The sequence below is a fragment of the Sarcophilus harrisii genome, chromosome 4 (genome assembly GCF_902635505.1).
Source record: "Sarcophilus harrisii chromosome 4, mSarHar1.11, whole genome shotgun sequence".
Classification (NCBI taxonomy): domain Eukaryota; kingdom Metazoa; phylum Chordata; class Mammalia; order Dasyuromorphia; family Dasyuridae; genus Sarcophilus; species Sarcophilus harrisii.
The window spans coordinates 457,866,564-457,893,916 of record NC_045429.1 but is presented as its reverse complement, the minus strand read 5'-3'; the positions used below and the strand labels follow the sequence as shown (position 1 = coordinate 457,893,916).

The 27,353-nt window shown below is 41.0% G+C and overlaps 1 protein-coding gene across 7 annotated transcripts in view; it reads right to left on the bottom strand.

Annotated features, from left to right (window-relative positions):
- Positions 1-27,353, bottom strand: part of COL6A3 (collagen type VI alpha 3 chain) — an 84,968-nt gene that overhangs the window by 38,976 nt on the left and 18,639 nt on the right. For 2 of the 7 annotated variants that reach the window (XM_023503808.2, XM_031968243.1), the window contains 9 exons: positions 22,264-22,866; positions 16,423-17,007; positions 13,582-14,181; positions 11,003-11,575; positions 9,685-10,293; positions 5,948-6,553; positions 4,527-5,135; positions 2,433-3,032; positions 770-1,107 (listed from right to left, as the gene is read on the bottom strand). In XM_023503808.2, the coding sequence (XP_023359576.2) occupies positions 770-1,107; positions 2,433-3,032; positions 4,527-5,135; positions 5,948-6,553; positions 9,685-10,293; positions 11,003-11,575; positions 13,582-14,181; positions 16,423-17,007; positions 22,264-22,866 (5,123 nt within the window). The remainder of the gene's footprint in view (positions 1-769; positions 1,108-2,432; positions 3,033-4,526; positions 5,136-5,947; positions 6,554-9,684; positions 10,294-11,002; positions 11,576-13,581; positions 14,182-16,422; positions 17,008-22,263; positions 22,867-27,353) is intronic. The other 5 variants (XM_031968242.1, XM_031968244.1, XM_031968246.1 and 2 more) reach the window with 5 other exon arrangements.

The following is a 27,353-nucleotide window of genomic DNA, read 5'->3' as shown; positions in this document are numbered from 1 at the left end:
TGGGAGTCTTTCCTTTGAGATCTAGCATCCTCCTAAGCATAGCAGGATTTGAACCCTAACTCTCTGAGTCCAGAACCCAAGCTGTTGCCCCATTGCTTACAGCAGGTACAGCACTAAGTGGAGTCAGAGAACCTGGCTGCAAATCCCATCTCTGTGGCTTAATAGTCACATGGGAAAGTCATCTCCTTTGCTGGCTCAGTTTCCTCATCTGGGAAATCTAGCATTTAGATGGCCCCTGAGACCAGCTCTCGGTCTGAAAGTGTCTGGAGTCAGGGAGACCCAACTTCATAGTTCAAATCCAGCCTCAGACACTTGCTAACTGAATGACTCCGGGCAAGAAAATGGCAAACCCCTCCAGAAACTCTGCCAAGAAAACCCCAAATGGAATAATGAAGAGTCAGACATAACTGAAAAATGATTAAACAATACAAAGGTGCATGCATTCTTCTGAAGTCAAAGATCATTATATAGGTTTTCAGAGGGACCCTCCTTCAAGAACCTCCTGCCCATTCCCCAAGGTATTTGAGGATCCTGAGAAAGAAGGGGATTTTACAAACTTTCTCATCATTACAGAGGAAGAAACTGAAACCCAGGGGTGTGGGAAGAGTGACTTCCTTAAGATCACACAGGTAGTGACAAAGCCAGATCCGAACTCGGTTCCTGCGACTCCAAATCCAGGCCCCTCCTCACTACATGGCATTGCCTCTCATCTCCATTCCCACTGTGCACGGACATCTCTGAAAGGATGGAAAGCCACGCTCGTTCTTACCTTCACACTGCCCGGCGAGGAGCTCCTGAATTTATTCTGATACGCTTTCAGTGTATCCGCCGTCAAAAGGTAAGGGTGCTGATTGCGCATGGTCTGGAACTTCTCAAACAGGTCAGGCTGGTACTCGGAGAAGTCGAAGCCTTCCACAGGGCCCGAAGGGGTGTAGGCCACAGCTGCCACCCGCACGGTGGGCTCCTGGCTGCCCGTGCAGCTGATCCGCTGGAGCTGGGTGATGCGGTTCAGGACAGCATCCACCTTGGATTCCAAGCCCCTCTGGGACACAAACACGTTCTGGTCTCGGGAGCCGTCGAAGCCAAGAATCACATCCAGGCTGCACTCTGGGAACCAAAAGCCATGTCAAGCTGGGTGAACTCACGGCAAGACTGATCTCCAGCAAGAAGCCCAAGGACTCTGGCAAGCCACCATTTTGGTAGGGAAGTGCCCAAATCCAAGGGGATGCCATGGTTTCATTGGCATGAGGGAAACTCCCAACAAGACAAACCTTCTCTAGGCACAGACAAATTAAATGACTTAGCCAGAGTCACAGAGCCAGTATGAGCCAGACAGTGAGTCTTAAGCCACATCTTCCGGTCTCTGAGCCCAGGTTCTGTCTCCTATACTGCACTGCTTCTAATCATCAATGAAATAAAAGAGGGAGAAATAAAGTGGGGGGGGCGGTTTCCTGTAGCCAGTGTCTCTGGGTTCTGGGGAGAGAGAGGGGAGAAGGGAAATTGTGTTGGGGTGGGGGAAATTACTTATGGCAAGCATTGGCCACCAGGGTACCAAGTCTAACATATTATGAAACCATATTGGCCGATATTAATTATAATCTAAATGGCGTCTTTTGGATCTGAGTCCTAGACTCATATTTCAGTTAAACAGAACCTAAAGAGACAAATCAGCCTAATTATGGCTGTGTACACTTTCTCTCTCTCTGGAGAGAGAGAGAGAGAGAGAGAGAGAGAGAGAGAGAGAGAGAGAGATTGAGAGATCCTGGGAAATTAAAAATTAAGGGAAAGGAACCTACTCTTGAATGACAAGAGAAGTTAGAACTATTTTATACTTATGTTATCTTTTTCAATCAAATGTAAGCTTCTTGAGTTCAGGGATGGGGGTTTCTTTGTCTTTGTCCCAATGCCTAGCATAGTTCCTAGCACATAGTAGGTGCTTAGTTAAGGTCTGGTGATAGATTGATTGTATGCATGTTATCTTGCCCCCACTAAATGGCAAGCTTTTTGAGAGCATGGACTTTTTTTTACATCCCCAGTGTCTAGCACATACTAGGTACTTAATAAAAGCTGGTTGTTTCGATTGTTCTATTCCCATGAAAACAAAAGTCAAGTCATAGTTCAAGCCAGGTTACCAGCATGGTATTTAACACCATAAATGACGTTAAGATAGAGCAAGTGAAAATCACACTGGATAGCCAAGGAACCTTTGGAAGGAATCTGCTTACATCTTTAGGGATGGGAGTGATTAACTCATTTGCCACTTTCTAAGGAAACTGGGAGGGACCAGAGAACCATCTAGGACAATTCCCAGAACAAAGAAATTTGTCCAAAGTCATACAAGAAATTGAGCTGGAATTGGACCCCAGATCCAAATTTGGATGACTCCAATTCCAAAACTCTTCCCATAATCTCATGCACATAATAATCAGTACCTCTGGAGACATCTGGCATGCCGGGACAGAGAGTCTCATGCATCGCGTCATGCAGAGTTTCCAGCACTTGCTCGCTCAATTCTGACAGTTCCTGGACGTTGCTCACTCTGAAAGCTATGGCACTGTTGGAAGCGATCCTTGACACTTCCCTCAAGTCAATGTTCTTCACTCCAACAGCAAACACCTTGACACCTTTCTGGGACAGGGCCCGGGTAGCTTCCTCAGTATCTTCCACAGAGCTTCCTCCGGTGATCACAAAGGCGATCTGAGGGATCCGCTGGTCAATCCTACTGCCAGCCTCGGACACGAAGTGGTTCTTCCTGAGGTGCTCAAGGCCCACAAAGGTGTTGGCTTCCCTCCCACCTTTGTAGACAACTTTGTTAATGGCGTCAATGATCTCTTCTTTGGTGGAGTAGTCCTTGAGGAAGAATTCATCAGTGGGGTCTGAGTTGTATTGGACCAAGCCCACCTGGATGGAGTCTCCACCTTCATAAATGGTGTCCACTATCCCCGAGACAAAACGGAGAACTTCTTGGAAGTTATCTCTTTTGAAGTTGATGGAGCCATCCAACAGGAAGACAATGTCGGCTTTCTTTGCCACTGAAGTAATACAAAACCAGAAAATGAATCTATTATTATTCCCACAGTAAAAAGAAGCAAAATGGTAGAAAAACTCATTGAAAGTCCACAGTGCATTGTAAAATATGCATGTTCATCATAAATATTAAAAGGAACCTATAAAAAGGGAAACGATGTCTCCCTCTCCAATAAAAGGAACCCTTGTGTTAAGTTGTGGTTCCTGTATTTAATAGTAAATGGGGCTGTATTTTGTTTCCACTGGGGTTTGGGGTTTTGCTTGGTTTGGGGACTAGCCCTAAAATTTCATTGGCCTAGAGAACTCCCAAAAGACATTGCCTCTTCACTATGCAGATCAGCCCCTACTCTGCAACTTACAGGGGACATCAAGAGATTAAGTTACTTGCCCAGACATCTAGGACCCTGACCCTAATAACCATTCTATTTCAGGATTTTAAGCCAGGTTTTACTGAGTTTAAGGACAACTCTATCCTTAACACCATGATATCTTTAATTAGAGTAATTAAAAATGGAATATGATGGAAACTTCAGCCAAACAAGCTTCCTGGAGTACTTGGGAATAAAAATGAGGGAAGTGAAGTCTGGGAACAGGAAGGGGTTGAAAATAGCTCCAGAAATAAGAGGATTCACCACCACCACCACCAACACACACACACACACACACACACACACACACACACACACATACACAAACACCTAAGAATCTTAATGGGATAAGAGTGATCCAGACCAGGACAATCACTTTGGAACCAAAAAGGATCTTCAAAGTTAATCTAGTTCAATCCCTTCATTTCAAAATTGGGAAAACTAAGGCCTGGACAAGGAAAGTGATTTGCCCAAGATCATACAGCTAGGGTGTGCAAAGCTGGGATTCAAGCAAAATCTTTTCCACTTCTACTCCTATGGTTAAATTTTATCAAGAGATATTTTCTGAGTGTGCCCACTGGAAATTCCTAATTCATGGTTATGTAAGACTTAACTGAAAGCAACAGAGAAAGACAGTGACTTGACAGGACTATGTTGTTCTCTGTGTATTTCTTCCCATGGATTTTTATTCCTGTTTCCTATAATCTAATCTCATTTTCAGGGACATCTCTAAGATAAGAAGAAAAACTAAAAGAGATAGCTGTCATCCGCGGGAGGCTATAGGACACAGGAAGGGAGAAGGAGCAGTCTGTCCTAGTTTTCAAGAGAATATACACTCCTCAAGGGAAGAGCCTTTCATTTTTGGTATTATATACCCTATGTCTAGCAGTGTATCTGGCTTGTAAATGATGCTTAACAAATAAATGTTTTCCCAGACTGTTTCAGGGTAAATACATTATCTGAGCTCATCCTGGTTCTGATTTTAGGAAGAATATTGTCCTGAGAAAGGCAATTTTGGAATTATCTAGGGAATACACATGACCACGAATAACAAAGAGTGTAACAAAAAGTATCAGTAATCTGTTCAAATACAGTAACACAATCTGTAGGCAGAGATAGTAATGTATTTACCTGGGGTTGAAGGAGGAAATGGACCTGGAGGTGTTGGAGTCACTCCGGAGGGTCCAAATGAATTTATGACTTGGTTTTCAATATTTCGAAGGTCCCTAAAGTCTCTGACGGTGAAGACAAGCCTCTCATTATTAGTGATTGTCTTCAGCTCAGTTCTGTCAACATTTCGGGCGCCCACTCCTACGCTGACAATCCCGGCTGAGCCAATCACTCTAGAAGATCTAGAGACGTCATCCTGGGATTTTCCTCCAAGAAACAGGACAAGGTGCTGAGGAACCCCATCTTCTATTCTGCTTCCGGCTGACTTCACAAAAAAGTTTTTGGCCACAAAATCCAAAGCCTTGCCAGTGTTCAGTGGGGAACCCCCGCGGAACCTCAGGCGCCGAATGGCATCCAATACAGAAGCTTGGGATTTATGAGTCTTCAAGTAGAACTCTGGGAAGACATCATTGCTAAACTGCAGCACCCCAATCCTAACTCTGTTGGGGCCAATATTGAGCTTCCGAACGATGTTGCTGATGAAATCTCTAATGTGGGCAAGTCCTTCCTGCCTGACGTTGTCAGAAGAGTCAATGAGGAAGATGATGTCAGCGGCATCACTTCCTACAACTAGGGAAAGAAGGAAAACAAGAAAAATGAGTATATCTCTCTTGAATAGCCAACCAGACCCCCCCAATGGTCTTTGAATGTTGGGTTCACTTCCTTGGGATTCTAGGCAGAGGGATCAGGACTAGATCTGGGACTTCATGGATATTGGAACCTGCCAAGAGAAGAAATGCCTTCTTCTAAAGCAAGATAGCACCTTCTCCACAAAGTATATTCTTAGGGAGCTGCCTGGGGCACATAGCCAGAATGTGTCAGAAGTGAGATTTAAAGAGGGAATCTTCTGGCTGCAAGGCAGTCTCCCTCATCACTATACTACACTGTCTCTTTGGCTCTCTTGGAGGACTTTAACTATAAATCACCTTCAAAAAGAGAAATCCTGCCTTCAGGAGACACCAGGGGGTTCAACTGAAGTCATGAACTATTTTTAAATTTTGAACTTAAAGCATATTTCTTCTTTGTTACCACCACCCTTCCCCCAAACAAGGCTCTCAAATGCTCAATTTCTTTTATAGAAACCTTGGGTAGTAGGTATCTGTCTTATTCCTATTCTACAGAGAAGGAAACCAAAGCTTAAAAAATAACCAGAATATTACTGCATAGATTCCTTTTATCAATCACAGAGCTGGAAGAAGAAGGCTCTCAGAGAATCTCTAAATTTAAAAGTGAGTAAACTAAGAACAAGGGAGGTGAAAATATTGCCAATGTAAAGATTTGAACCCAGTCATCTGAGTCCCCAAGGCCTCACTGCCCCTTTCCCTATCATTCATCTACATTCTGTCTAGTGCCTGTTTCAATCTCTCCCAGAAGCATCTCACCTGAGGGTCGGTACTGTGTTCGAGACAGGATGTTCTCTATCTGGTCTGAGGTCAAAGTGGTAATGGGGTTCAGGAGCTTCTGTTCCAGGCTTGGCAGCTCTCTAAAGGTGCTCACTGAAAACACGTACTCGGGACTCAGCGCAATCTTGATCAATTCCTCAGGATCGGCATCCCGGCTCACAGTGAAAGGGGCCACACCCGACTGCTTAATCTGCAGAGCAGAGTCATCCACCTCATCATCGGAATTCCCAGAAGAGACCAGCACGAGAAACTGAGGCACTCCCTCTTCGATGCGGCTCCCCAGGGGCCTCCGGAAGATGTTCTTGGACACGTAGTCCAGTGCACTGCCCACGTTGATCTGCCGGCCACCTTTGGGACGCAGCCTCCGCACTGCATTCTGCACTTCATCTTTGCTGGTGTAGGCGTTCAGCAAAAACTCAACCCTGGGATCCTCACTGAACTGGATCACAGCCACTCGGGTGGTGTCAAAACCCACATCCAATTCCTCAATGAGACTCTCGATCAAGGCACGAATGTAAGAGAACTCTTGCACAGTTTTTTGGGAACCATCAATGAGAAAGACCACATCCCTCTTGCTGCCGACCCCTGAAAAATGCAAGGGTCAGAACGTCAGAATCTAGAACTGAAAGGGACCTTAGAGATCATCTAGCCCATGGAGAGGTTCTAAGGCCCTTGTTCAAGGTTGAAGGGGATACAGCTTCTAGGAGAGCTATAGCAGTGATTCTGAGGACCTCTGGCCTTCCAGTGCTATTGTTCTTACAAATTATCTGTCAATGATTCTCAAATCTTCTGGCCTTAGGATAGTCCTACAAACACTGCTGACTGTCAGATAATCTGCTGGTCAGGAATAATGAAGTTCCTGAGACAATAGTGAAAAGACCACCCCTCAGACCTACCTGTAAGCCCTAAAATTAATAAATAAGTAACACAAAGCTCTGGTCTCTCCAACTTTGTCCTATAAATTTATTTTCTTTCTCCTGGTTCTTTGCTCAATCCTTAGCTTGCATCAATTGGTGTTAAAATTACAAAAACTTTGTCCTTTGACTTAGAGATAGGTTTAAGCCTGCAAATTCTTTTGAGACACCTTATGACATGGGTCTGTGAACCCAACCTTTTGGGGTCTCCTTTTGAATCTCAATAAGGTCACATAAGATGTAAATGGCAGAACTAGAATAGGAAGCCTCTGGCTCCAGATCCTGCATTGCTTTCTTCCCCATAAAAACAAAAAGACATCTTTGTCCAAGCCACTGGTCTTATTTGAAGTGACAACTAATCCTACAATCTCCCATGATCACCAAACAAATAAGGTGATCCATCCTCTGAATTTGACAACAGAGTTTGAACTAAATTAAATATTGCCCTAAATAAATGATCTTGAAGACTAGTATTGGGGAAATCTTTCATTCTATAGAAACCCTTATGGGATAGTGACCTCCTGGTGGTTTCACAAACAAAACACATTGTCCCTTAATTCTGGGCAATTTCTTTGGCACTCTCCAATGCCAGGAATTCCTTGTCTGCTCTGATTCCTGACCTCCCTGACTTCCTTTAAATCACAACTAAAATTCCTTCTTCAACAGGAAGCCTTCCTCTCTTAATTCAAGAGCCTTCCTTTTGCTAATTACTTCCTATTTAGCCTGTCTATAACTTGTGTTCAGTTGTTCGCATGTTGTCTCACCCTTTAGATTGTGAGCTCTTTGGGGGCAGGAAACTACTTGGTTTTGTTTCTTTTTGTAGCCCCAGTACTCAGGGCTATGGACCTAGTAGATGCTTAATCAATGTTGATTGATTGATTGATTTGTAACAGAATGTGACCTCTCTCCTTAAAAAGCATTAGAAATGGTCCCCAGCATTTCTCCAATATCTTCAATATTCATCAGACACATTTTCTTTTTCCACATGCTCAGAGATCAGTTATTTATACTAAAATCTCAGGGATTCCATTATGAAAAAAAAGGGCTAAGGTTAAGAGAGACGAAACCACAGGAAATGCCCAAGACATGCAGCTTTTTTTTTGGGGGGGGGGTGTTCTGAGACAGTTCACTCCAGTTAAGTGACTTGCCCAGGGTGACACAGCTAGGAAGTCTTAAGTGTCTGAGGCAGATTTGAACTCAGGTCCTCCTGACTTAGAAGCTGGTGCTGTATCCACTGCACCATCTAGCTACCCCACAGCTTTTATTTTTTTTTACCTCTGTCCCAACCAAATTAATACAAGACCAGGGATGAACTGTCAGTGCATAAAATCTGAAAACTCTCAGCTCTCCACTGGGTAGAAACATTTGTTTTGCACTTTGAAATGTCAAGCACATTGAACCACAGGTGATCAGGAGGGGCAAAGAGCCCAGATGGAGAAGAGGGAATGGGAATAAGCTGCAGCCCAAAAACTTCCAGGGGGCAACATGGTACAATGGAAAAAATGCTGAGGTGGGATCCAAGGAAGTCACTTAATCTCTCACTCTTCAAGATAACAGTTCTCCAATTTTTTCATGTGAGGACTCTGTTTTTACAAATTACTATGAGTTTTTGTTTATGTGTGTTCTGTTTTCAATATTTATCATATTAGTAATTAAAACTGATAAATTTTATTAATTCATTTAAATTCGCAATTGGTCTTTTTCAGTCACATCTGACTCTTTGTGACCCTATTTGGGGTTTTCTTAGCAAAGATAGTAGAATGGAGTTTATTCAAGCTCATTCTATCAATGAGGAAGTTGACATAAATGGGGTTAAGTGACTTGCCCAGGGTCACATAGTAAGTAAGCATTTGAGGTCAGATTTGAACTCCTGACACTCTAATCACTAAAGTTAGGGTTAGAAACAAATTTAGAGTGGGAATTTATCTATTATGTGTAAACATAAATGACTTTTTATAAATATATATTTTTCCCAAACAAAAATAGCCAGGTTTTTTTTAATGTATTTTGCTGATATATTTTATGTATGGCTTCATAGATCAATAAATATTAAAGGCCTAATTTTTCCAGACTCAATGCTAAGCACTGGATTCTCCCATCAGCTTCTGCATCCAATTTCTTGAATATGTTGTTTTAACTGAAGCATATAAAGAACATCTGCCCTAACAGATATGTAGTTGGGAAAGGGAAGGGAATTTTAAAAGGCAATTTAGTAATAATGTTATTATGAAAATAATTTTGACCTCTCAGACTAACCCTAAAAGGTTTTGGAGACACCCAGGGATGGTCCACAGACCACCCTTTGAGAAGAAATGCTTCACTAAGATCATAATTTACAGAAAAAGCGCCTATCGGCTGCCATCAGTGGAGAGTGTTTCTTATACTGATGAACTCATAATTCTATAACAGCCCCCAACTCTATAATATATATATATATATATATATATATATATATATATATATCTTGTGTTTTCATAGTTATTTGCATGGTGTTTTCCCCAGTAGACTAAGTACATTAAAGGTAGGGAGTATCTTTTGCTTTCTTTGTAATCCCAATGTTTAGCACAATTCTAGCACATAATAGGTTTTTAATAAATGCCTGACTGACCATCTAATTGAGCTTGAAATTCATTGAAAGTTTGGAATTGTTGCTTCATTGCAAGCTCCAGAATTCTCAAGGACCCATCACTTCTGATATTGAACAAAAGCACTTCTCATCCCATATCACATAGGAAAGGTGGCCTAAAGGTCATTTCTATCTTGAATCTAGCCATGGCCAAACTAAATGAATGGGAAACCTACCTGTTGGTCCCACGGTCAGGATAGGCGTTATCTTCTCCAGTTCTTCCCGGGTGAGAAGAGTCACTTTGTCGGAGATGACCTGCTGCACAGAACTGAGCTGTTGGAAGGTGGGGATGACCACGGCAAAGTCGGGGGTGTAAGAGATGGTACGCATCTCTGTGTCATCGTCTTGGCCAATCCGGATGCCAAAGGGGACTGCGCCGCTCCTCTTCAGAATCACCGAGGGAGCTCGGATATCATCCCGGGACCTGCTTGCACTGAGAACGATCAAGAACTGGGGGACACCTTCGGAGATCCTGCTCCCTGCTGATTCCACAAGGATGTTCCTCATGACAAATTCCAGAGCAGAGCCAGTGTTGAGGGATGAGCCGCCAAGCAGGGAGAGCCGGCGGATGGCATTGACCACCGCCTGCTGATCTGAGTATGTGTTCAGGTAGAATTCAGGCCGGGCTCGCTCACTGTACTGCACTACGGCCACCCTGACCCGGTCGGAGCCCACATCCAGGCTCTCTACTACTCTCTGAATGAAGTCTTTCAATAAAGAGAAGCCACTTCTGACTCCCTCGGAGCCATCGATCAGAAACACAACATCTTTCTTCTCACCTGGACCTAAAGGAAGAAGCCAAACCAATGATCCAATGCTCCTGTCTTTCACTAGTCACAGTCTCTTGGAAGCAATTCCAGAGACTTGAGGGGAAGGATGGAAGAGAGAAATTGTTTCATTAGTCATCAATATAACCCTTGCAGATGAGGAAAATAGGATTCTAAATCTTGCTTAAGATCAGTGGAGTAGTAAAAAAGCAAGGGCAAGATTTGAACCCAATTCTCTGAGACCAAATTATAAGATCACAGACTCAGAGCTAGAAGAGACTTTGAACTCATCTACTCCAGTCCTCTCCTGTTGACAAGGAAATCAAGATCCCTGATATTTAAATGTTCACCTAATCCAAGGTCATACAACTGTTAGAGACATTCTGTTCTTCTAGCTCTAAATCCAACAGATTTAGTGAGATCGTAAAGATTATATATTCACACTCATTTTAGAAATGAGGGAACAGATCATTGAAATAATTTGCCCGCAATCCCACAGCGCCAAAATCAGGATTTGGCTCCCAACCCAGTTTCTACCTACCTCCCCATTTAATAGGTGGGAAACTGAAACAGTCATAGATATAATTCAATAGCAAAAACAAAATCATACCACTATGTAACCCATGGTTGACTTCTTCAGCAATGTCCCCATTAAGTTACAATCAAATCTCCCCACTGACCAATATCCTAGAAAACTAGCCAGAAAAGTAGCTATGTCCAAGCATACCTTGTGGTGGTTCCCCATTCTGCACAGTTTTTAAGAGATTCACAATCTGTGGCTGAAGTTCTCCAATCTTGGGCAGAGACTCAACACTCAGGATAAATGCAGGGGAGAGTACAATCCTTTCTAGTTCAGCAGCATCTGCATTCTTGGCTTGGAAAATGAACGGGATAATGCCTACTTGTCTCAGGTTCTGGGCTGGCACGTCCACACGATCAGTTGACCTTCCAGCAGCCAGAAGGACGAGGAACTGAGGCACCCCTTCCTCGATTCTACTTCCAGCTGACTTCACAAAAAGTTCTCTCTGTGCCAAGTCCAGTGCATAGCCCATATTGAGGGGTTTGCCTGTCTTAATCTTCATCCGTTTTACTACATTCAAGATCTCTCCCTTATTCTGGTGTTCAGAAAAACGAGACTCAATTTTGACATTGTCACTGTATTGGGCTACTGCTATCCGAGTACCATCAGGTTTCACATCCAGCTCATCAATAATCTTGTAGAGAAAATCCCGAACTGCAGGGAACTGACCAACAAGGTTGGCTGAGCCATCGAAGAGGAACAGAATGTCCCGCTTGTTTTCTAAAATAAAGGTAAAGGGAAACAAAATCAGCAAAGCAGACACCAGTGATTGCAGCTGGTTGAATTTCAATCTAGAGCTACAGGGACTTGCTAATAGGATTCACCAAGTATGGGAGAAGATAGCTATACCAGCAGCCAAAAAGAATGAAAATCCATTGTCGCTAAAATTTCAAGTTCTACTATGTTCATCTGGGAATAGAAAGAAGAAAAGATGAATATATTTGCTTCTCAAAAAAATAAAAAAAAAAGTTCCATAATATACTGTATCTTATAAAATGCCATTGGCAGCAAGGTAATAAAATAATGTATGAAACAATTAACAATGTTCTTATCACAATTATGCTTTTTTAAGTAGGAGATTGATCTCCTAAGACAAAGGGCACTATGATTTGGTGAATATGGATGGCAAGAAATATACTACCATTTATTCAGTTGGAATTAATGATCATTTCACTCAATTTGAGATTATGGTAGAGGGTCCAAAGAGTGACCAACAGCACACTCTTTCTCACTGTCATACTATTCACCTACTCTATCATTGTCCAAAAATTTAATTCTTCTTAAACTCCCTTTAAAATGGTGCAAAGAACTATTGGTGAGAAGCATTTATGGCTCCGACTACAAAGGATGACTCAATTTCACTCCATCCCATTCAAACAGATCCTGGGAAGTGTTCTGATGGTAAGAACCAATGATTTCATGGTGATCATTAGTCAGCAGTGGTGTCCCCAAGAAGCCTTCTGAGCCCCATTACCATAAGCAATCTATTAGTATTCGAAGCAAGGTAGAAACCATGCTCGAATCTCAATCTACTTTCTCTCCAAATTTGTCTTTGCCATCCTAGATATTTTGTTAAACATCAGAAAAATGGTCCAAGGTAAATTTCCTTTGGTAGAATAGAAACTCCTCAAGGGAAGGATTTTGTTTTTGTCTTTAGCTCTCCCAGGACTTAGCTCAGAGTAAGCATTTAGACTAACTAGCCTCAGACGCACTATTCAGCCCTGGAGTAGCTGTACGGTCTGGCAAATTTAATCTCAGGTGTAAAAAGATATCAGGTGTAAATGTAGGTTGGGATCAGCTGTCCAGAATGCAGGAAATTGTCTCAGCCAGTTCAGTCCTCACTGATGTTCACACCAGCAAAAGTTGCAAATGCCCAAGGAGATAATTTGGACCAGATTTAAGATCAAACAGACCAAGTATCATATCAACTCATTATGTTGTCAGGACACATCCAGCCAACTCAATTTCTTTATATAATGAGGGAACTGGAGTAGATGGTCTCTGGTCCCTTCTTGCCTTAAACTTACAATTCTATGACCTCTCTGGGCTTCTATTTCCTCATTTGCATAATGAGGGAGTTGGTCAAGATGACCTGTGAGGAAATTTAAGTCTCCGATACCAAAAATTCCTGTCTGCTTAATGAACCAAGCACATTGGGTTTTTTTGTAACATGGTAACAGAACTCAGAAGGGCAATGACACTTTTCAATTTGGAGGGTCACCAAAGCCAATATGATCCCAGAATTTATTTTTTTCTATTTTTAAAGTTAAATTTTAAAATATTCTGGTGAAAAAGAGACATGGTATGAGCAAAAACCTAATAAAGTACCAGAGTCATATGCAGTCTGAAATGGAACTGAGCTACAAGGAGCTCCTTCAAATTCAGTATTAGAATTTAAACCCTCTGAGGGCAGTAATGATCTCAGTGTAGTCTTTGTAAATTTGTACCATGTTTGGCCCATGGTGAGCACTTAGTAAATTGTTTTTAATTCATTTTTAATTTACTTATCTTTTCCTTCAAGAACACCTGTAGAAGTGCCAAAGCATGCTGGTATAGTATCTCCACCATCCAATTAAAAAAAAAAAAAAAGAAGTCAACCCCAGGGAATCTCCATCCCTCCTAAGGGTCACAACAAGGTAGGGAAAAGTATTGACCTACTACCTCCCAGTTTGTTCTATAATGGAGTGAGAAGATAGAGAGTTGGGATGAAGAAAAATGAACATTACCTGTTGGGGCAAGTGGAACTTCTTCCACACCACCACTAACATACGTGGTTAGGGGCTGAATCAATTGCTGTGGCAAGGCTGGTAGGGAATTGAAATCATCCATAAGATAGACCAGGCTGGGATTAAATGCAATCTGCTCGAGCTCGGCCTTGTTAGCCTGGCTAGCACCCACACAAAAGGTCAGGACTCCAGCTCGGGCTAAAGCATTGGAAGCTTGCAAGTAAGAATCCCCCGACTGCCCAGCAGCAAGCAGGAGGAGGAGCTGAGGGACGTTCTCATGAATCCGGCTCCCGCCGGCTTCCGTGAAATGATTGGAGCGCACAAAGTCAAGCGCTGAGCCAATGTTCAGAGTGGACCCCCCTTTGAGTTGCAGCTGCCTCAGGCGAGCAAGCAAGTCTGCTTTGGATTGGTATGTGTCTAGGGAGAATTCAGTTTCAGGAGTGTCGCTAAATTGAACTAAACCAACCCGGATATTGTCATAGCCCACATCAAGGCTGTTCACTAAGTTCATTACAAAGTCGCGCACATAAGGGAAGTTGGTGTTTCCCACGTTGAATGATCCATCCAAAAGAAAGATGATATCCCTTTTGTTTACAGGAACTGCAGTGAAGCACAGAAAACAAAGTGATTTACTCAGAGACAGATAACACACTACGGGAGACTGGACCATGTGTGCATCCCGCGCAGACACACGGGGGGACAACATGGGAACATCAAGACCAAGAGAAACACACGATGAGGCTAAGCGTGCCCGGGGAGTCAAATATGGCAGATGGCTCTGCATATTTCTTTTCGACTACTGCTACTGGTGAAGCATGTTGCTGGTAAAGGGGAAGAAACTGAATGGAGCTCACAAAACACGGGAGTGAACGATCCCAAGGTGGAGTGGCTAGCATCAGAAATCATCACGAGACAGGTGAAAGCCCAACCCGGTGACCCGAGAACAAATCCACACACCAGATGCCCTTGCTCTTGTCACAGTTAGATCCTATTCAGGAAGGTGGCTAAAATAGGTTGGAGCTGTTCCTTTAATGCCTGACTGGGGCCATCCATCTGTGCCTTTATTGTTTTTCGTGAAAAAGTTCTGGGGGTTATTAGTAGATTACAAGCTCATGATGAGCCTGTGGTAGATTATGGCAGATAAAGAAGGCTCATGCAATCTTAGGCTGTTTTGAGGGCTGTAATGTCCAGGATTAGAGAAGTAGTGACCCTACTTTGAGTCTATTGGTTTAAGAAGGGTGCTGATAAGTTGAAAGGTAACTAGAATGGGAGAAGAACTAAGGACTGTTATGTAAGGATTGGCTGAAGGATTTGGAGAAGACAATGTGAAGGTCTTTCCTAAAGCAAAAGGATCAACCTGATCTGTGCATCAGATGAAAAACTGAGGGTTTATAATGTCAATGGGAACTTTCTGTGCCATTGAAATGACAAGTCTAATCTTTATTCCTGTCCCAGATCTACTTCATTTTGGGTCTTTTTTTTCTCTTGGCAAATTGTCTTTAGGTGAGCCAAGGGGATGAAAGGTTTTGCCAGACAACAGAGGCAAGAATTGGTGATAATGATATATAAATGCCCATGGCAAGGGGCAAGGATGAAATAACAGGGAAACAACGGTCCATATCTTGTCTCCTTTCCTCCCTGGAGTCTTATGTTCTAATGGAGAAATTTTGTCAGCATTCCCTGGTGATTTCTTTATTCCTTGAAAATCACAGAGCCACATTTTAGTTTGGTTTTGTGGCATATGAAATATGTGCTTGAGGCAATATTCAAATGGAATGTATTAAAAAGGTTTGTATGTTAATAAAGACAGTTAATCTTTTTTAAAATACTGCTTATAATACATGACTGAGGTCATAAATAGATTTAGAACTGGGAAGGACTTTAGAAGCCTTGAAGTCCAACCTCCTCCTCTAGGTCATTTTACAATCCAAGAGGTTGGGACTTGTGCAAGATCACATAGCCAGGAAGTAACTGGGAAGGGATTTTAATTCAGCTACTCTTCAAGTTCCATTCACTACACTATCCTGCTTCTCATTGTAGGGAAAAGTGACCTTGGGTACTTCAGAATTTACTCTGTTAAGCAAATAAATGTTTAACAAATTTCAGGATATCGATGCTATGTGTCACATCATTCTTGACCGTTCACCTCATCTGCCATCACTGTGACCTTAGCAGCTAATTAACCTTTTGGTTCAACTTTGAGAATCAAAGAAATGCAAAATGTAAAAAAGTGTTATAATCGGTTTCATTAACTTTGGCATGGGGTGGTTGTAAATTTGAAACACAGAAAGACAACTAAGCCTTAAGATGGTGGGGCATCTAGGGACACCAAGTGATTTTAAGGCTTGACATGCAGTCATGCAAGAGAGAAGGAGGAGACAGTGACTTGGAGAAGCTGATTAGGGTGAGAAGTGGTGGTTCCGTGATATTCATCTTCATTAAGGACGGTTAAGTGGATCGAATCCATTCAGGTTACGTGTTCCCGAGCAAGATTCGCAGGAAATCATTCGTGAACTCAAACTTGAACTTTCCCATTCTATCCTTGTTGAGCTCTCATTTTATTTGGAGAATTTGAAGAGGATGGAGTTCAATCCTCAGGCACTCCTCCTTCCTACCCAGAGGCCCATTTAAAATGTAACCATTACAGACTGACTTTTAACCATCCAAGAGTCAGACTTCTCAACCCCAAATAAAAAGGGAGCCCAAGATTAATCGCCATCTCGTGTTATTTTTTAAGCACTAGTCTGTTCTGTATTCTATTTAGAACAAAGAGGCCAAATTCTTTTTTGTCTCCAAGATCTCACTTTAAAACTACTACTCTACTAATGGTATGAAACATACCTTGGGTGGTTCCAGAAAGAGTTCTTAATGGTGCCAGCAAACTAGGGAGAATGGCTTGCAGAGTTCCAGTTCGGAATTCTGGAGGGACGAACACCAAGGAGGAATCAAAGGCAACTTCTTCCAGCTCCGTTCTGTCTGCCATTGGGCTCCCAATGGAAAAGGCCATGATACCACTTCTCTTCAGTTCCTGGGCCGGCTGGCTGATGTCATCTAAGGACTTACCTCCCGTGATCAACACAAGGAGTTTGGGGACTCCTTCTGCAGCCCGATAACCAACAGAACTATTGAAGAAGTTGTTCCTGATATGGTCAAGTGCAGCACCCGTGTAGAGCACTGAGCCATTAAGGGGCCTCAACTTCCGAACAGCACTGAGGACATCCCTTCTAGTTTGGAAGTCCTTAAAATAAAACTCTGGCTTAACAGTGTGTGCGTATTGGGCCACGGCCACTTGAATCAGATCCGGTCCAATTTCCAGCCTCTGGATGATTTTGAAAATGAAGTCACGGATGGCATTGAAGTTGGCTGGTCCCCGTGTAGTTGTGCCATCTAACAGGAAGACTATATCTCTCTTGTTGACTTCAATGACTGCAGGCAGTAATATTATATAGTAAGTGGACAGACTCAAAAACCCACATTCAATTTGATTCTCTAAAAACCTAGAAAGATAGTGAAGATGCTACAATATTTCTTTGACTGATTTAATGCTAAGATATCCAGTTGGGAGTTCTCTGGGATATATATGCTTCTGGGATATATAACCATACCCATTCCTAAAGAATCATAATTGGTAACAGTTAGATCAGCTAAGTAAAAGCAAATTAGGTTTGATCAACTGCCTGAGGATCTCACCACAGAATTCAATGAGCTTTTCTTTGCTCCCCAAATATACCCCTTGATATACAACCCTGAGAACAGGAATCACTAGAAACTCAAAAGAAAAACATGGAATTAATCTAGGCCCAGCTGTGCCCCTCTGATTGACACAGGGCCACAAGACCCCCTACATCAAGTGGAATTAAGGTAAAGTTCTTTACAAAGGCTTTCGCAGCTTCACTTTTCAGAAAATAAAATATGCTTTTAAGTCACTTTGAGAAATAAACAAAAATGGAAGATAACGATTATAAGGAAAAATTATACAAAAGCCAAATAAATAAGACCACAGAAGTCGCTTTATCAAAGTATCTTCTATTGTAGGAGTGTGGAAACCAAAATCACAGACTACAAAGTGGAAAGGACAAAAACAGAAGAGCAAAAGACATTATAACCAGGATTAACAATTCTTCCTTTTTCCTTTTTGGGGAAATAACAGCAGACCATCTGTAGAACCACATCACAACATCAAAAGGAATAGAAAAACTCAATGCATCTTAGAGGTCCAGTTAAATTTTCTAGGAACCAAATGCATATAAAAGAATATTGGATGGAGAGCAAAAGAAGCAAAATAGAAGTGATATCCTCATGTATATTACAAGCCATCTGGACTGAAAAAAGCACCAGAGGAGCAGTGTGGAATCAGTCACAACCCTGATATAGGTGCATGGCATCGTAATGATGGGGGATTTAAATGTTCTGAACAACTGGTAGAGTTGTTCCAATAAGGAACAGCTAATTATGCCTTGACTTATCATAATAATGATTTCATCCTTCAACAAGTGAAGGGACAAACAAAGATAATTTCATTCTGTTTCTGATTCTTGCTAATAAAGAAAAACCAGTTGCTGGGAGTGGGGGTTGAAAATAATAGGAAGTTTTGCAGAAGTCATTGTTATATTCTAAGATTTGTGAGAGAGGAGTCAATAGCTGAAAGAGGAGTCAATAGCCTGCTATGCACCCTAGAATCGAGGAAAACATATTTCAAAGGGTTTAGTGAAAAAAGAAGTCAAATCCTATGGGCTAAAATCCTAAGGGAAATACTATTCCAGGAAGGATAAGATCTCAAGAATAAAATTCCAAAAACATCAAGAGGATGATGTAGATTCATAGGGAATTCAAAAACTAAAAAGAATTAAATGAAATATACAGAACATGGAAGCAAAAAGGAGCAACAGAACACAAAAATAAAGACATCATGATGCTTTGAGAAAATGGGCTAAAGCTCAGAATTAACTGTGGCTAGAAAGCAAGTATCGGGACAATATAAAGGTATTTTCTTGGTTTTAAGGATCTCCTCTGTTGTCTTTAGCTCTGGTAGAAAAGCAGGAGGATAACACCACTCCTGGGGATGGATGATAAGGGAGTCAAGGCAGAAATGTTCAAGTTTAATTTCACATCTCTTTTCCCTGGTAAGGAGAATTGAACTAAAAAGAATAGAATAAAACTGGCTAATGAATAGTAGATGCCGAGGATAAGGGAGGAAAAAGAAAGTGAGTTCATAGAGACAGATCTTGATCTGTTGGCCCATGTAGGCAGAAGTAGGGACAATAAGTTGAAGTTACAAAGAGACATATCTGGACTGAAAAAAATTTTAACATCAGAGATTTGGAGGAAAGGAGATAGCAAGAATCATAGAGCCAGAAGGCACCTCAGACACCATCTAATTCAACCCTTTCACTCTACAGATGAGAAAAACAGAGCTCCTGTAACCTTGAGTGGTTTGTCCAAGGTGACATAAGGAATAAACCTCAAAGGTAGAATATAAACACAAATCCTTAGACTTCAGGACCTGTGCCTCTCCAACAGGAGAATGAATATGGGAGAAGAGAAGGAATATGGGATCACAAACTCAAGGTACCTCAAAACTGAAGAGATTCATAGATTTAGACCTGGAAAGGACCTTAGAGGCCATCTAGTACAATGCCTTCATTTTCTAGGTGAGGAAACTGAGTCAAAGAGGATCTACTCAAGGTCACAGAAGCAGTAAGTGGTAGAAGCAGGATTTGAACCAGATTCTCTGATTGTTATGCTTTTCCAGGTCATTGAGTCCAGTTGTCCAAAGACTAATATAAATGAAAAAAAAAAGAAAGTTTCTGGATAAAAATGTAAGAGACTGTGTGACTTAACACTGAAGACCACAAGAGTGTTTGGCATACTGACACACACACTCATACTTACATACACACACACATGCACTCATGAACACACATATGTGCACATACACACATATGTGACTAGACTCACATACCCATGCACTGTGTGTACCCACTCACCTGTGCATGCATGCATGCACACATACACGTATGCACACACCCATAAAAATTAGAAATACTCATATGAGACAGCATAGCTTCTTTCCTACTTGACATTCAAAAGAAAAACTCCTAGGGAACTGTACTTCTATTTGAAAACCATATTGGTTGTGATCCATTTGGCTACATGCCTTGCCCAGCTGTGAGTCAGCAAGCCCTGTAACTTCCTGTTAGCAACTCCAGGAGTCGTTTTCAAACATCAGCATGGAGGGCTCATGCCGAACATCAAAGGCCAACTGATCCAACTCTGCCCACGACATGGCTCCCCTCCACCACCACTCATTCAGCCTCTGCTTGAAGACCTCTTAAAGTGGATATTTCACATAGGGACAGCTCTAGTGATTAGGAAGCTCCCCCTATCCCAAACTTCAACCCAACTCTACCACTTCCTCCAAGGCACTTTGTTCTGCCCACTGGGCCATAAGGAATAAGATTAGCCCATTCCTCAAAGAGTCCTTCAAATGCTTGCAGACAGCTCCCATGGCCCTCTTGACTTGACTTCTCCAGATTAAAACATCCCCAACCCCTTTGGCATTGGTTCTCATTCGACATCATCTCACGGTCCCTGGTCATCCTCCTCTGGACACTCCCCAACCCGCTAAATGTTGTCTGGTCAGAGCAGATGGGTCAATGGGATCATTGTCATTCACATCCCATGAAAAGTCTTGTGAAAACCCAGGGATCTGATGCCAAGTTCTCTGAATTCAATCCTAATGCTCTTTATTTAATATCTCTGGTTTTTCATTAGGAATTGTCATTAGCAATCAATTATCATGTTGGATTATTCCACAGTGATTCCCTCAAGGCCTATAATGGTATGAGGAGTCATTTGTCCCAACAAGAAAGATCCCAGGATTCAGGACTTGAGAAGATTCTTGGTCTAATTTGAGCTGCCTTTCTTCCTCTTGACTAATCATCATGGCGTCCATTCACTGGAATTTCTCATTACTATTCATGGGACTGCCCAAAGTTGATTTCTCCTCAACCCAGTCATATCTTTCAGTATTACTTATGTATTGTTCTAGATCTTCTCATGGAGACAGTTTTCAGAGCTATCTCAAATTTATTATATTCAGCACAAGCTGACTGAAGTCCCTCCCTCAGTGCCAGGGATCATTGCTAAGAATATTTTACATTGCTAAAATATTTTACATTACAATATAATTATTTAATTAAGCAAAGAAATCATGAGAAACATAAACACAATAAAATTTAACACATACTCATTGATATTAATTACTTCTTTTCTCTACTTTCTAATAAAAATATAACCTGGAGAAGTGAAAATTTATTGTCTCTTCCATTTAGAAAGTGAACTTTTTGAAAAAAGGGACTGACTCAATTTTTCTAGTTGTCTGTCTTGTGATTAGCACACTACTTGGCCCATATTAAGTACTTAATGGGTACTTTTTCATTCTTTCAAAAGTGGAACGGACTACCTGAGAAGATGAGTTCCCCATCACTGGAGGTCTTCATGGTAATTTAGAATCCAATTAAGACAGGATTCTAATTTGGGTAAGGATTGGATAAATCGTCTCTAGGTCTTTTTCTGCTAACATTCCAATTTTTTTCATGGAAGGAAAGTCTGTGTGCACTGGAAAGGACTTTGTCTCTCCAGTAAAACCAATATTTTCTGGACAAGTTATTTAAGATGTTTTGGGTTACTTCCTTTTACTTTGCAAAACCTACTTTCATTGATAATGCAAACATAAACTCCTGCCTAATCCATTTACATAATTTTCCAATTAGGAAAACATTGCTTGTGTTGACCATCCTGCCTGTCATAAGTGCAGCAAGAGAGGGACTATTTGAAAAAAAGTGATTTAAATCTACATTTAAATTAATAATTGTAAAATATGAAAATAAAGTTGGTCATTCCCATTTTGCACCAATGCCATAATACCTAGAGGATATAATCTTATTTTTTTCTTTAATTTCAATTTATAATACAAAGGAATAGTCTCTTTGTGCTACAAGAAATCTTGAGACCATCTTGTTCAGCCACTCACTTTTCAGGTGTGAACACTGAAGTAGACCACAGCACCACAACCAAATGGTAGGAAGTCCACACTGGCCAAAAAATCAAGAGGGAGCCATACAAGAAAGGCTAGGCAGTTATGCCTCCCAGAAGTTCTGATGCTAAAGAAATTGTTTTTGTCTTTCAAAGCCCTGTTTTAAAAGAAGAATTTGGGACGTCTTACCTTACAAAGGCACTCAGATGTCAAAAATCCCACAGTGAAGTGAGCTATTTAATGTAATTCATCTGTCCTCCACTTTGACAAACAACTAATTCTTTACAGTCAGGCCCAATCTTTCAGTTTCAAGTTTTAGATTTCAGTTTCAAGGATAAATATTTTCAAGGTTTCTTATCATTTTTTCTACTTTCACTAATCATGGTTGGTAGAACTAGTCTAGAAAGGTCTCTTGACAATCATTCATAAAAGCCAACCATTAACAAATAAAGTTTTCTTGATCTGAAGCTATATAGTATCACACTGAACTCCAAAAATTCTAGATATCATCCCATGACACTGAGGGGCTATGTTGACTTACAACTTTTCCATGGGGGAATCTGTTCTATTACTGGCTTTACTTCCAACTTAAAGATAACCCATAAAAGCCATTCATTCAGTGATGTCCAGAGAGGTATACATACCTTGGGTGACAATCGTTGGGGGCTGCAACACAATTGTTCTTTGGGCCACTCCAACAATGTAGGGCAGTAAGTATTCTCGTAAGTCGCCAAGGCTACGAAATTCCGGGGTGGTAAACACGAAATTTTCATCGGTAGCAATGTTCTGGAGCTCTGCCCTGTCGGCACCCTGAGCCCCAAGGCCAAATGAAAATATACTAGCTTGCTTCAAGGCTACCACCCCATCTCTAATATCATCACTAGACTGTGAGCCACTGATGAGCACTAACACCTGTGGGACCCCTTCCTCCACTCTGCTGCCTCCTCCCTGGGTGAAGTGGTTCTCCACCACAAAGTCCAGGGCAGCCCCCACATTCGTCTCCTCACCACCAATGATCCTAAGAGCCTTCACCGCATCCAGAATATCAGCTTTTGTGGAGTAGCTATTCAAATAGAAGGCAGTTCTGGGCTCATTGCTATACTGCACTACCCCAACTTGGATCTGCCGAGCTCCAATGGAAAGTCTCTCAAGGAAATTTACAAGGAAATCTCGAATGGCTGCAAAATGGACACTTCCAGTCTTGTCTGATCCATCAATAAGGAAAATAAGGTCAGCAGATTCTTGTGCTTTAAAAGAGAGAAATGCAAAATGTGAAAGCGTTAAAAATGAGTGATTTCATGCAGTCACATAGCATTCTGACATGTTTCTTTGGAAACCAATAAGAAACACGGACATGGAAAAAACACACCACACGTTGAATGAGAAATGTGCAAATCTCCTTTAGTTCTGCATTCTGGTTGGATAAGAGGCACCTGGTCAAACTCTGTTTTAGTAAGACTTTCATTTCTGACTTTATTTTGGTCAGAAATTCCCATAGTTAGTAGTGCTAAATATTTCTGGAGACTTCTGCCATGTATTTTTAGAAGTTAATTTGAAATGGAATCTGCATAGTGTTAACCAATAGAGAGCACATCTCTGGTACATGGTAGGCATTTAATAAATGCTCATCAGTTGGTTGGCAGAAAGGGAAAGCAACCAAAATAAAAATATGGCGTATGGTCCAAGAATGTATTAAGGGAAAAAACAATAAGACAGTCCGGCAAATTTTCCATTTTCAATCATGAAGACTGATTGCAGCCCAAGTTTCTGACTGTGAGATGATGCTCCCTGATTTGCAGATTCATCAGCTTTTACCCAGGACATCACATAGTAGATATCTTTGACATGTTGTGCTTTGTCCTTACTGAGAAAGTTAATTTAATTTTTTAAATGGTAAAATGCACCAAATTCACCTTTATGAATATTATAGGAGAGAAACTAAAGCAGTGAAATGAAGACCAAATATCTTAAGATTTAGGATTCAGCTTAATTTGGCTTGTTGACTGCCATGATGGGTCCTCACATTCAAGCCAATTGCAAGCCTTGGATTTCTTAGAGATTTTAACACAATTCTTGCCTCTATCCAGTCATGTAATGCAGAACAATGTTAAACAGGGTGATATGAAACCAGTCATGACATAATTATCCAACCTTATTCATTTTTAGGGACAACCCTAATTTGATCACATGGTGAGGTGATACCCCTATAATAAAATCTGATATAGTAGTTAGCAATTGCTGACTAATTATGGGAATGGAGAAATCACTACCAAGGTATCTACTCTTCTAAGAATAATGTACAAGTAGCTTCCATTCCATTATTAGAAATGGAAGTCACTGGAAATCATCAAAGTTAGAATAGCGCTGTTAAAATCTACAAAATATGATGAATTTATTCAAAGATTCTCCAGAAAGAATCATGGCTACATTAATATGGAATTTCTAGATTAAATAGAAAGTCAATTTATTTATTTCAACTGACCATAAAGGGATACTAATCACACACATGCACACACACACATACACACATACTGTATACAGATACACATAAACACATCATATAGAATTTTGATGTAATTTCAGGAATATTGCTTCATACTTTTTAAAAATATGGAAAATAAATAAGGGTTCTTTCTCATTATATTTAAATATGGAGATACTAATGGTAAATCAATCCTTTCTAATTTTAAAATCTTACTATTTGCTTGACAATTATAGGATGATCTTATGAAAACTCCTTCTGGAAGTTGGGGACTAAATGCTCTAAAAATCTTCTTTTCTTTACCCTATAATATACACAATATGTGTTCATTCATTATGGCTACAGACTAGAACTTGAACTAATATCCATTTGGGCCTAGAACTATGAGTCAACAGGGCAGGATGGATAGAGGTTTGACCTTAGAATCACTAAGACCCAGGTTCAAGTTCTGCCAGACTTACTAACTATATGAGCACGGGAAAATCACTTAATCTTGAACTGCCCTCAATCAAGTCTGTAAGACTATAAATTCCCAATCTTCATTAGTGATGGGAGTATCCATACCAAGAGATCCCTCTAATGATAATACCACAGGTCTCAACCAATAACCATTTACAAAATTACCCTCCAATTTTTAAAAATAGCTTAAAATGACATTAAACCAATTCAGATCTTTAGCCCTGTTAGCAAATCCATTCATTGGGATGCAGATGGTAGTCCTATTGCTAAAGGTAGTAAAAAAAAAAATCTTAAGCTTTCCTGAAAGTTATCCCTCTGAAAAAAAGGAATTTTAGTATCTGGTAGAGACAAGACCCATTGGAATTGTCGCTACAAGATCTGAGACCCAAGCTTAAGCAAATAAGTGAATACATTACACAAAGGAAGGGTTAGGATACTCATCTTTCAGAGAAAGTCTACTAAAGATGATAAAAATATGGGTTGATGTGTGGTATATAGGTAAATCATATAAATCTTATACAGCTACAAATCCCTTCATAAGCAAATGTATTTCTGTAACTTCTCAATAAATCTCAACAAAGCCTGATTTATGGAGACAAAGGTCAATGTTACCATGCTTTCAAGTGTTCACCATGAACCTTTAGGATTTTGAGATCTGGGGACAGAAGACCTATCTTAAACTCTTGCTCTGCTGTTTCTTCCAAGGTTGACCATGGACAGGTCCTTGCATCTCTTAAGCTGCTTCAGCTCTACCATAAGAATGACCTAGATGTCCTCCAAAGTCCAGTCTTCCATCTCTCAATCATTCAGTCCAACCACACAACATCACATGCTCTCATTAGGAACACACTTTCAGGTAAAAAATTTTAAGTGAAAGGTACCCTTAGGGAAATTTCTTGAACTCATACATTTGTTCATTCTTTAAGAACAAATATACTAAGCCTTCCTAAATTGGGGCAGATCCTAGGGAAATGTTGGATAATTTGTCATCACCGTCAAAACCATAGTACTCACATATACAATGATGGAACATGGGCTAGAAAACAACTCAGCATGCTGGTTAGGCAAGGGAGCCAGAGTGTCCCAGGAACCCTAGCTAGCTCACGATCCTTAACCAGAGGGAAGGCGAATGGGACTCCAGAAGGACAATGGGACTCCAGAAGGACTTTGTTCTCTCAAAAAGTCCAGGGGGAAAATGGGGCCTTTTTCTCCTTTCTTGGCTCCCGGTTTATAATGTCCATGGCATTTTAAAGTGAAAGGGTTACAGTCAAGCTTCATGGAATCATTAACCACCAAGGAGTTAATGCTTTCCTGGTATCCCAGATTGGCACCTTTTTTTTACATCCATAGCACAAATAATTCTCTTATTTAAAAAGTAAAGAAACATTTATGTTTTCTGTGCAAAACACACAATTGTTAATGCAAAGTTTCTTTGTCATGAAAAGCAAAGGGAGAAAAAACAGCAAACCCATTTTTAAATGAGAAGTGTGCTTTAGCAAGCAATACTCTTTTGGTATAAAGAACATTTCATGGGGGTTTTTTTGTTTGTTTTAAGGCAGATCATCCTAGCAGGAATTGGGGCAGTTAGAGTCTACTCTGGAGCAAATTGAGGACAGTAGACAATATAGAGACTGAATAACTAATACATAATAAACCAGAAGAGTGACAGAGGGGAGGAGGTTAAAATGACTAAATCACCAGATTCTTGTCCTATTGAATAACCTTTTAAAAACATTTAAAATGAAGCAACGTGACAATTTAAAACCATGGAGCATGCAGTGAGAAGTGGTGACTCAGTGGATGTCCAAAGCAAGGTTAATTAGAAGAGAAACAACAGAGAGGCTGAATGAACATGGGTGATGCTTGTGCTTCAGCTTGCTTAGAAGGCAGAGATGTTTTCCTGGGCATAAAAACAAAGGTTTCATTGTCAGAAGTCAGGTCTGTGCAGACAGAACTGACAAACACTCCCTTTGGAAACTATTGGGTGGCCGAAGCCTTTTATGCATTTCTAAATACAACCTGATCAACTTTTTTTTCTTTAATTTGGCAAAATGGAGTCAACCAAAGTCTCCCCATTTCCCTATAGATGCCCTTCTTGGATGTTCTGATTCACTTTGTCACTTTCTGCATTGGGGCACTTTAAGGAAGATTTCAGATAGTTGGGTGATAAATACTGAGAGGAAGCAGTTAATGTCTCCTGCTTCTGGATAATGAACATTCATCACTCAGACACTTTTATTTCTCCTGACATTTAGACAGTGATGAAATCTATGCTATACTGGGTTTGGAAGGAAGTCTACACTCCCTTGCAAACACTACCACCGAGGACTGGCAAAATAACCACAGAAGATGCTATTACTATTCATACTAATTAATGATTCCCTTGACCATGCTAATAAGCTCCATGTAGTCATCCCCACTGTAGAGAAGGAGCCTGCCCAAAAATTGCAGATTGCATCAAAAGCTCCAGTTAAATGAGGTTCCAACCTTCCCTCTTACAGTCATCACTCCTAGTTCAGTCCTAAAGATCCAATGAACCACTCAACTCTGCGCCACAATGGTGCCCACATGGGCACAAATTCCTCCTAATGTCTAGCCTTAGCATCTAGGGAAGGGGAAGAAAGAGAAAAGAGGAGCGCCATTTATTCGGGCCACCTCGAAGCCCCAGGTCCTTTCCCTCACCTCTTACAATCTCTGCCCTTCTTCCATCCAAAAAGCTGCCCTTTCCTTGTCAGCCTCACCCCTTCTCAGTCTTGCTCATTTATGCCAAGCCCAAACCTACTTGGCTCTATT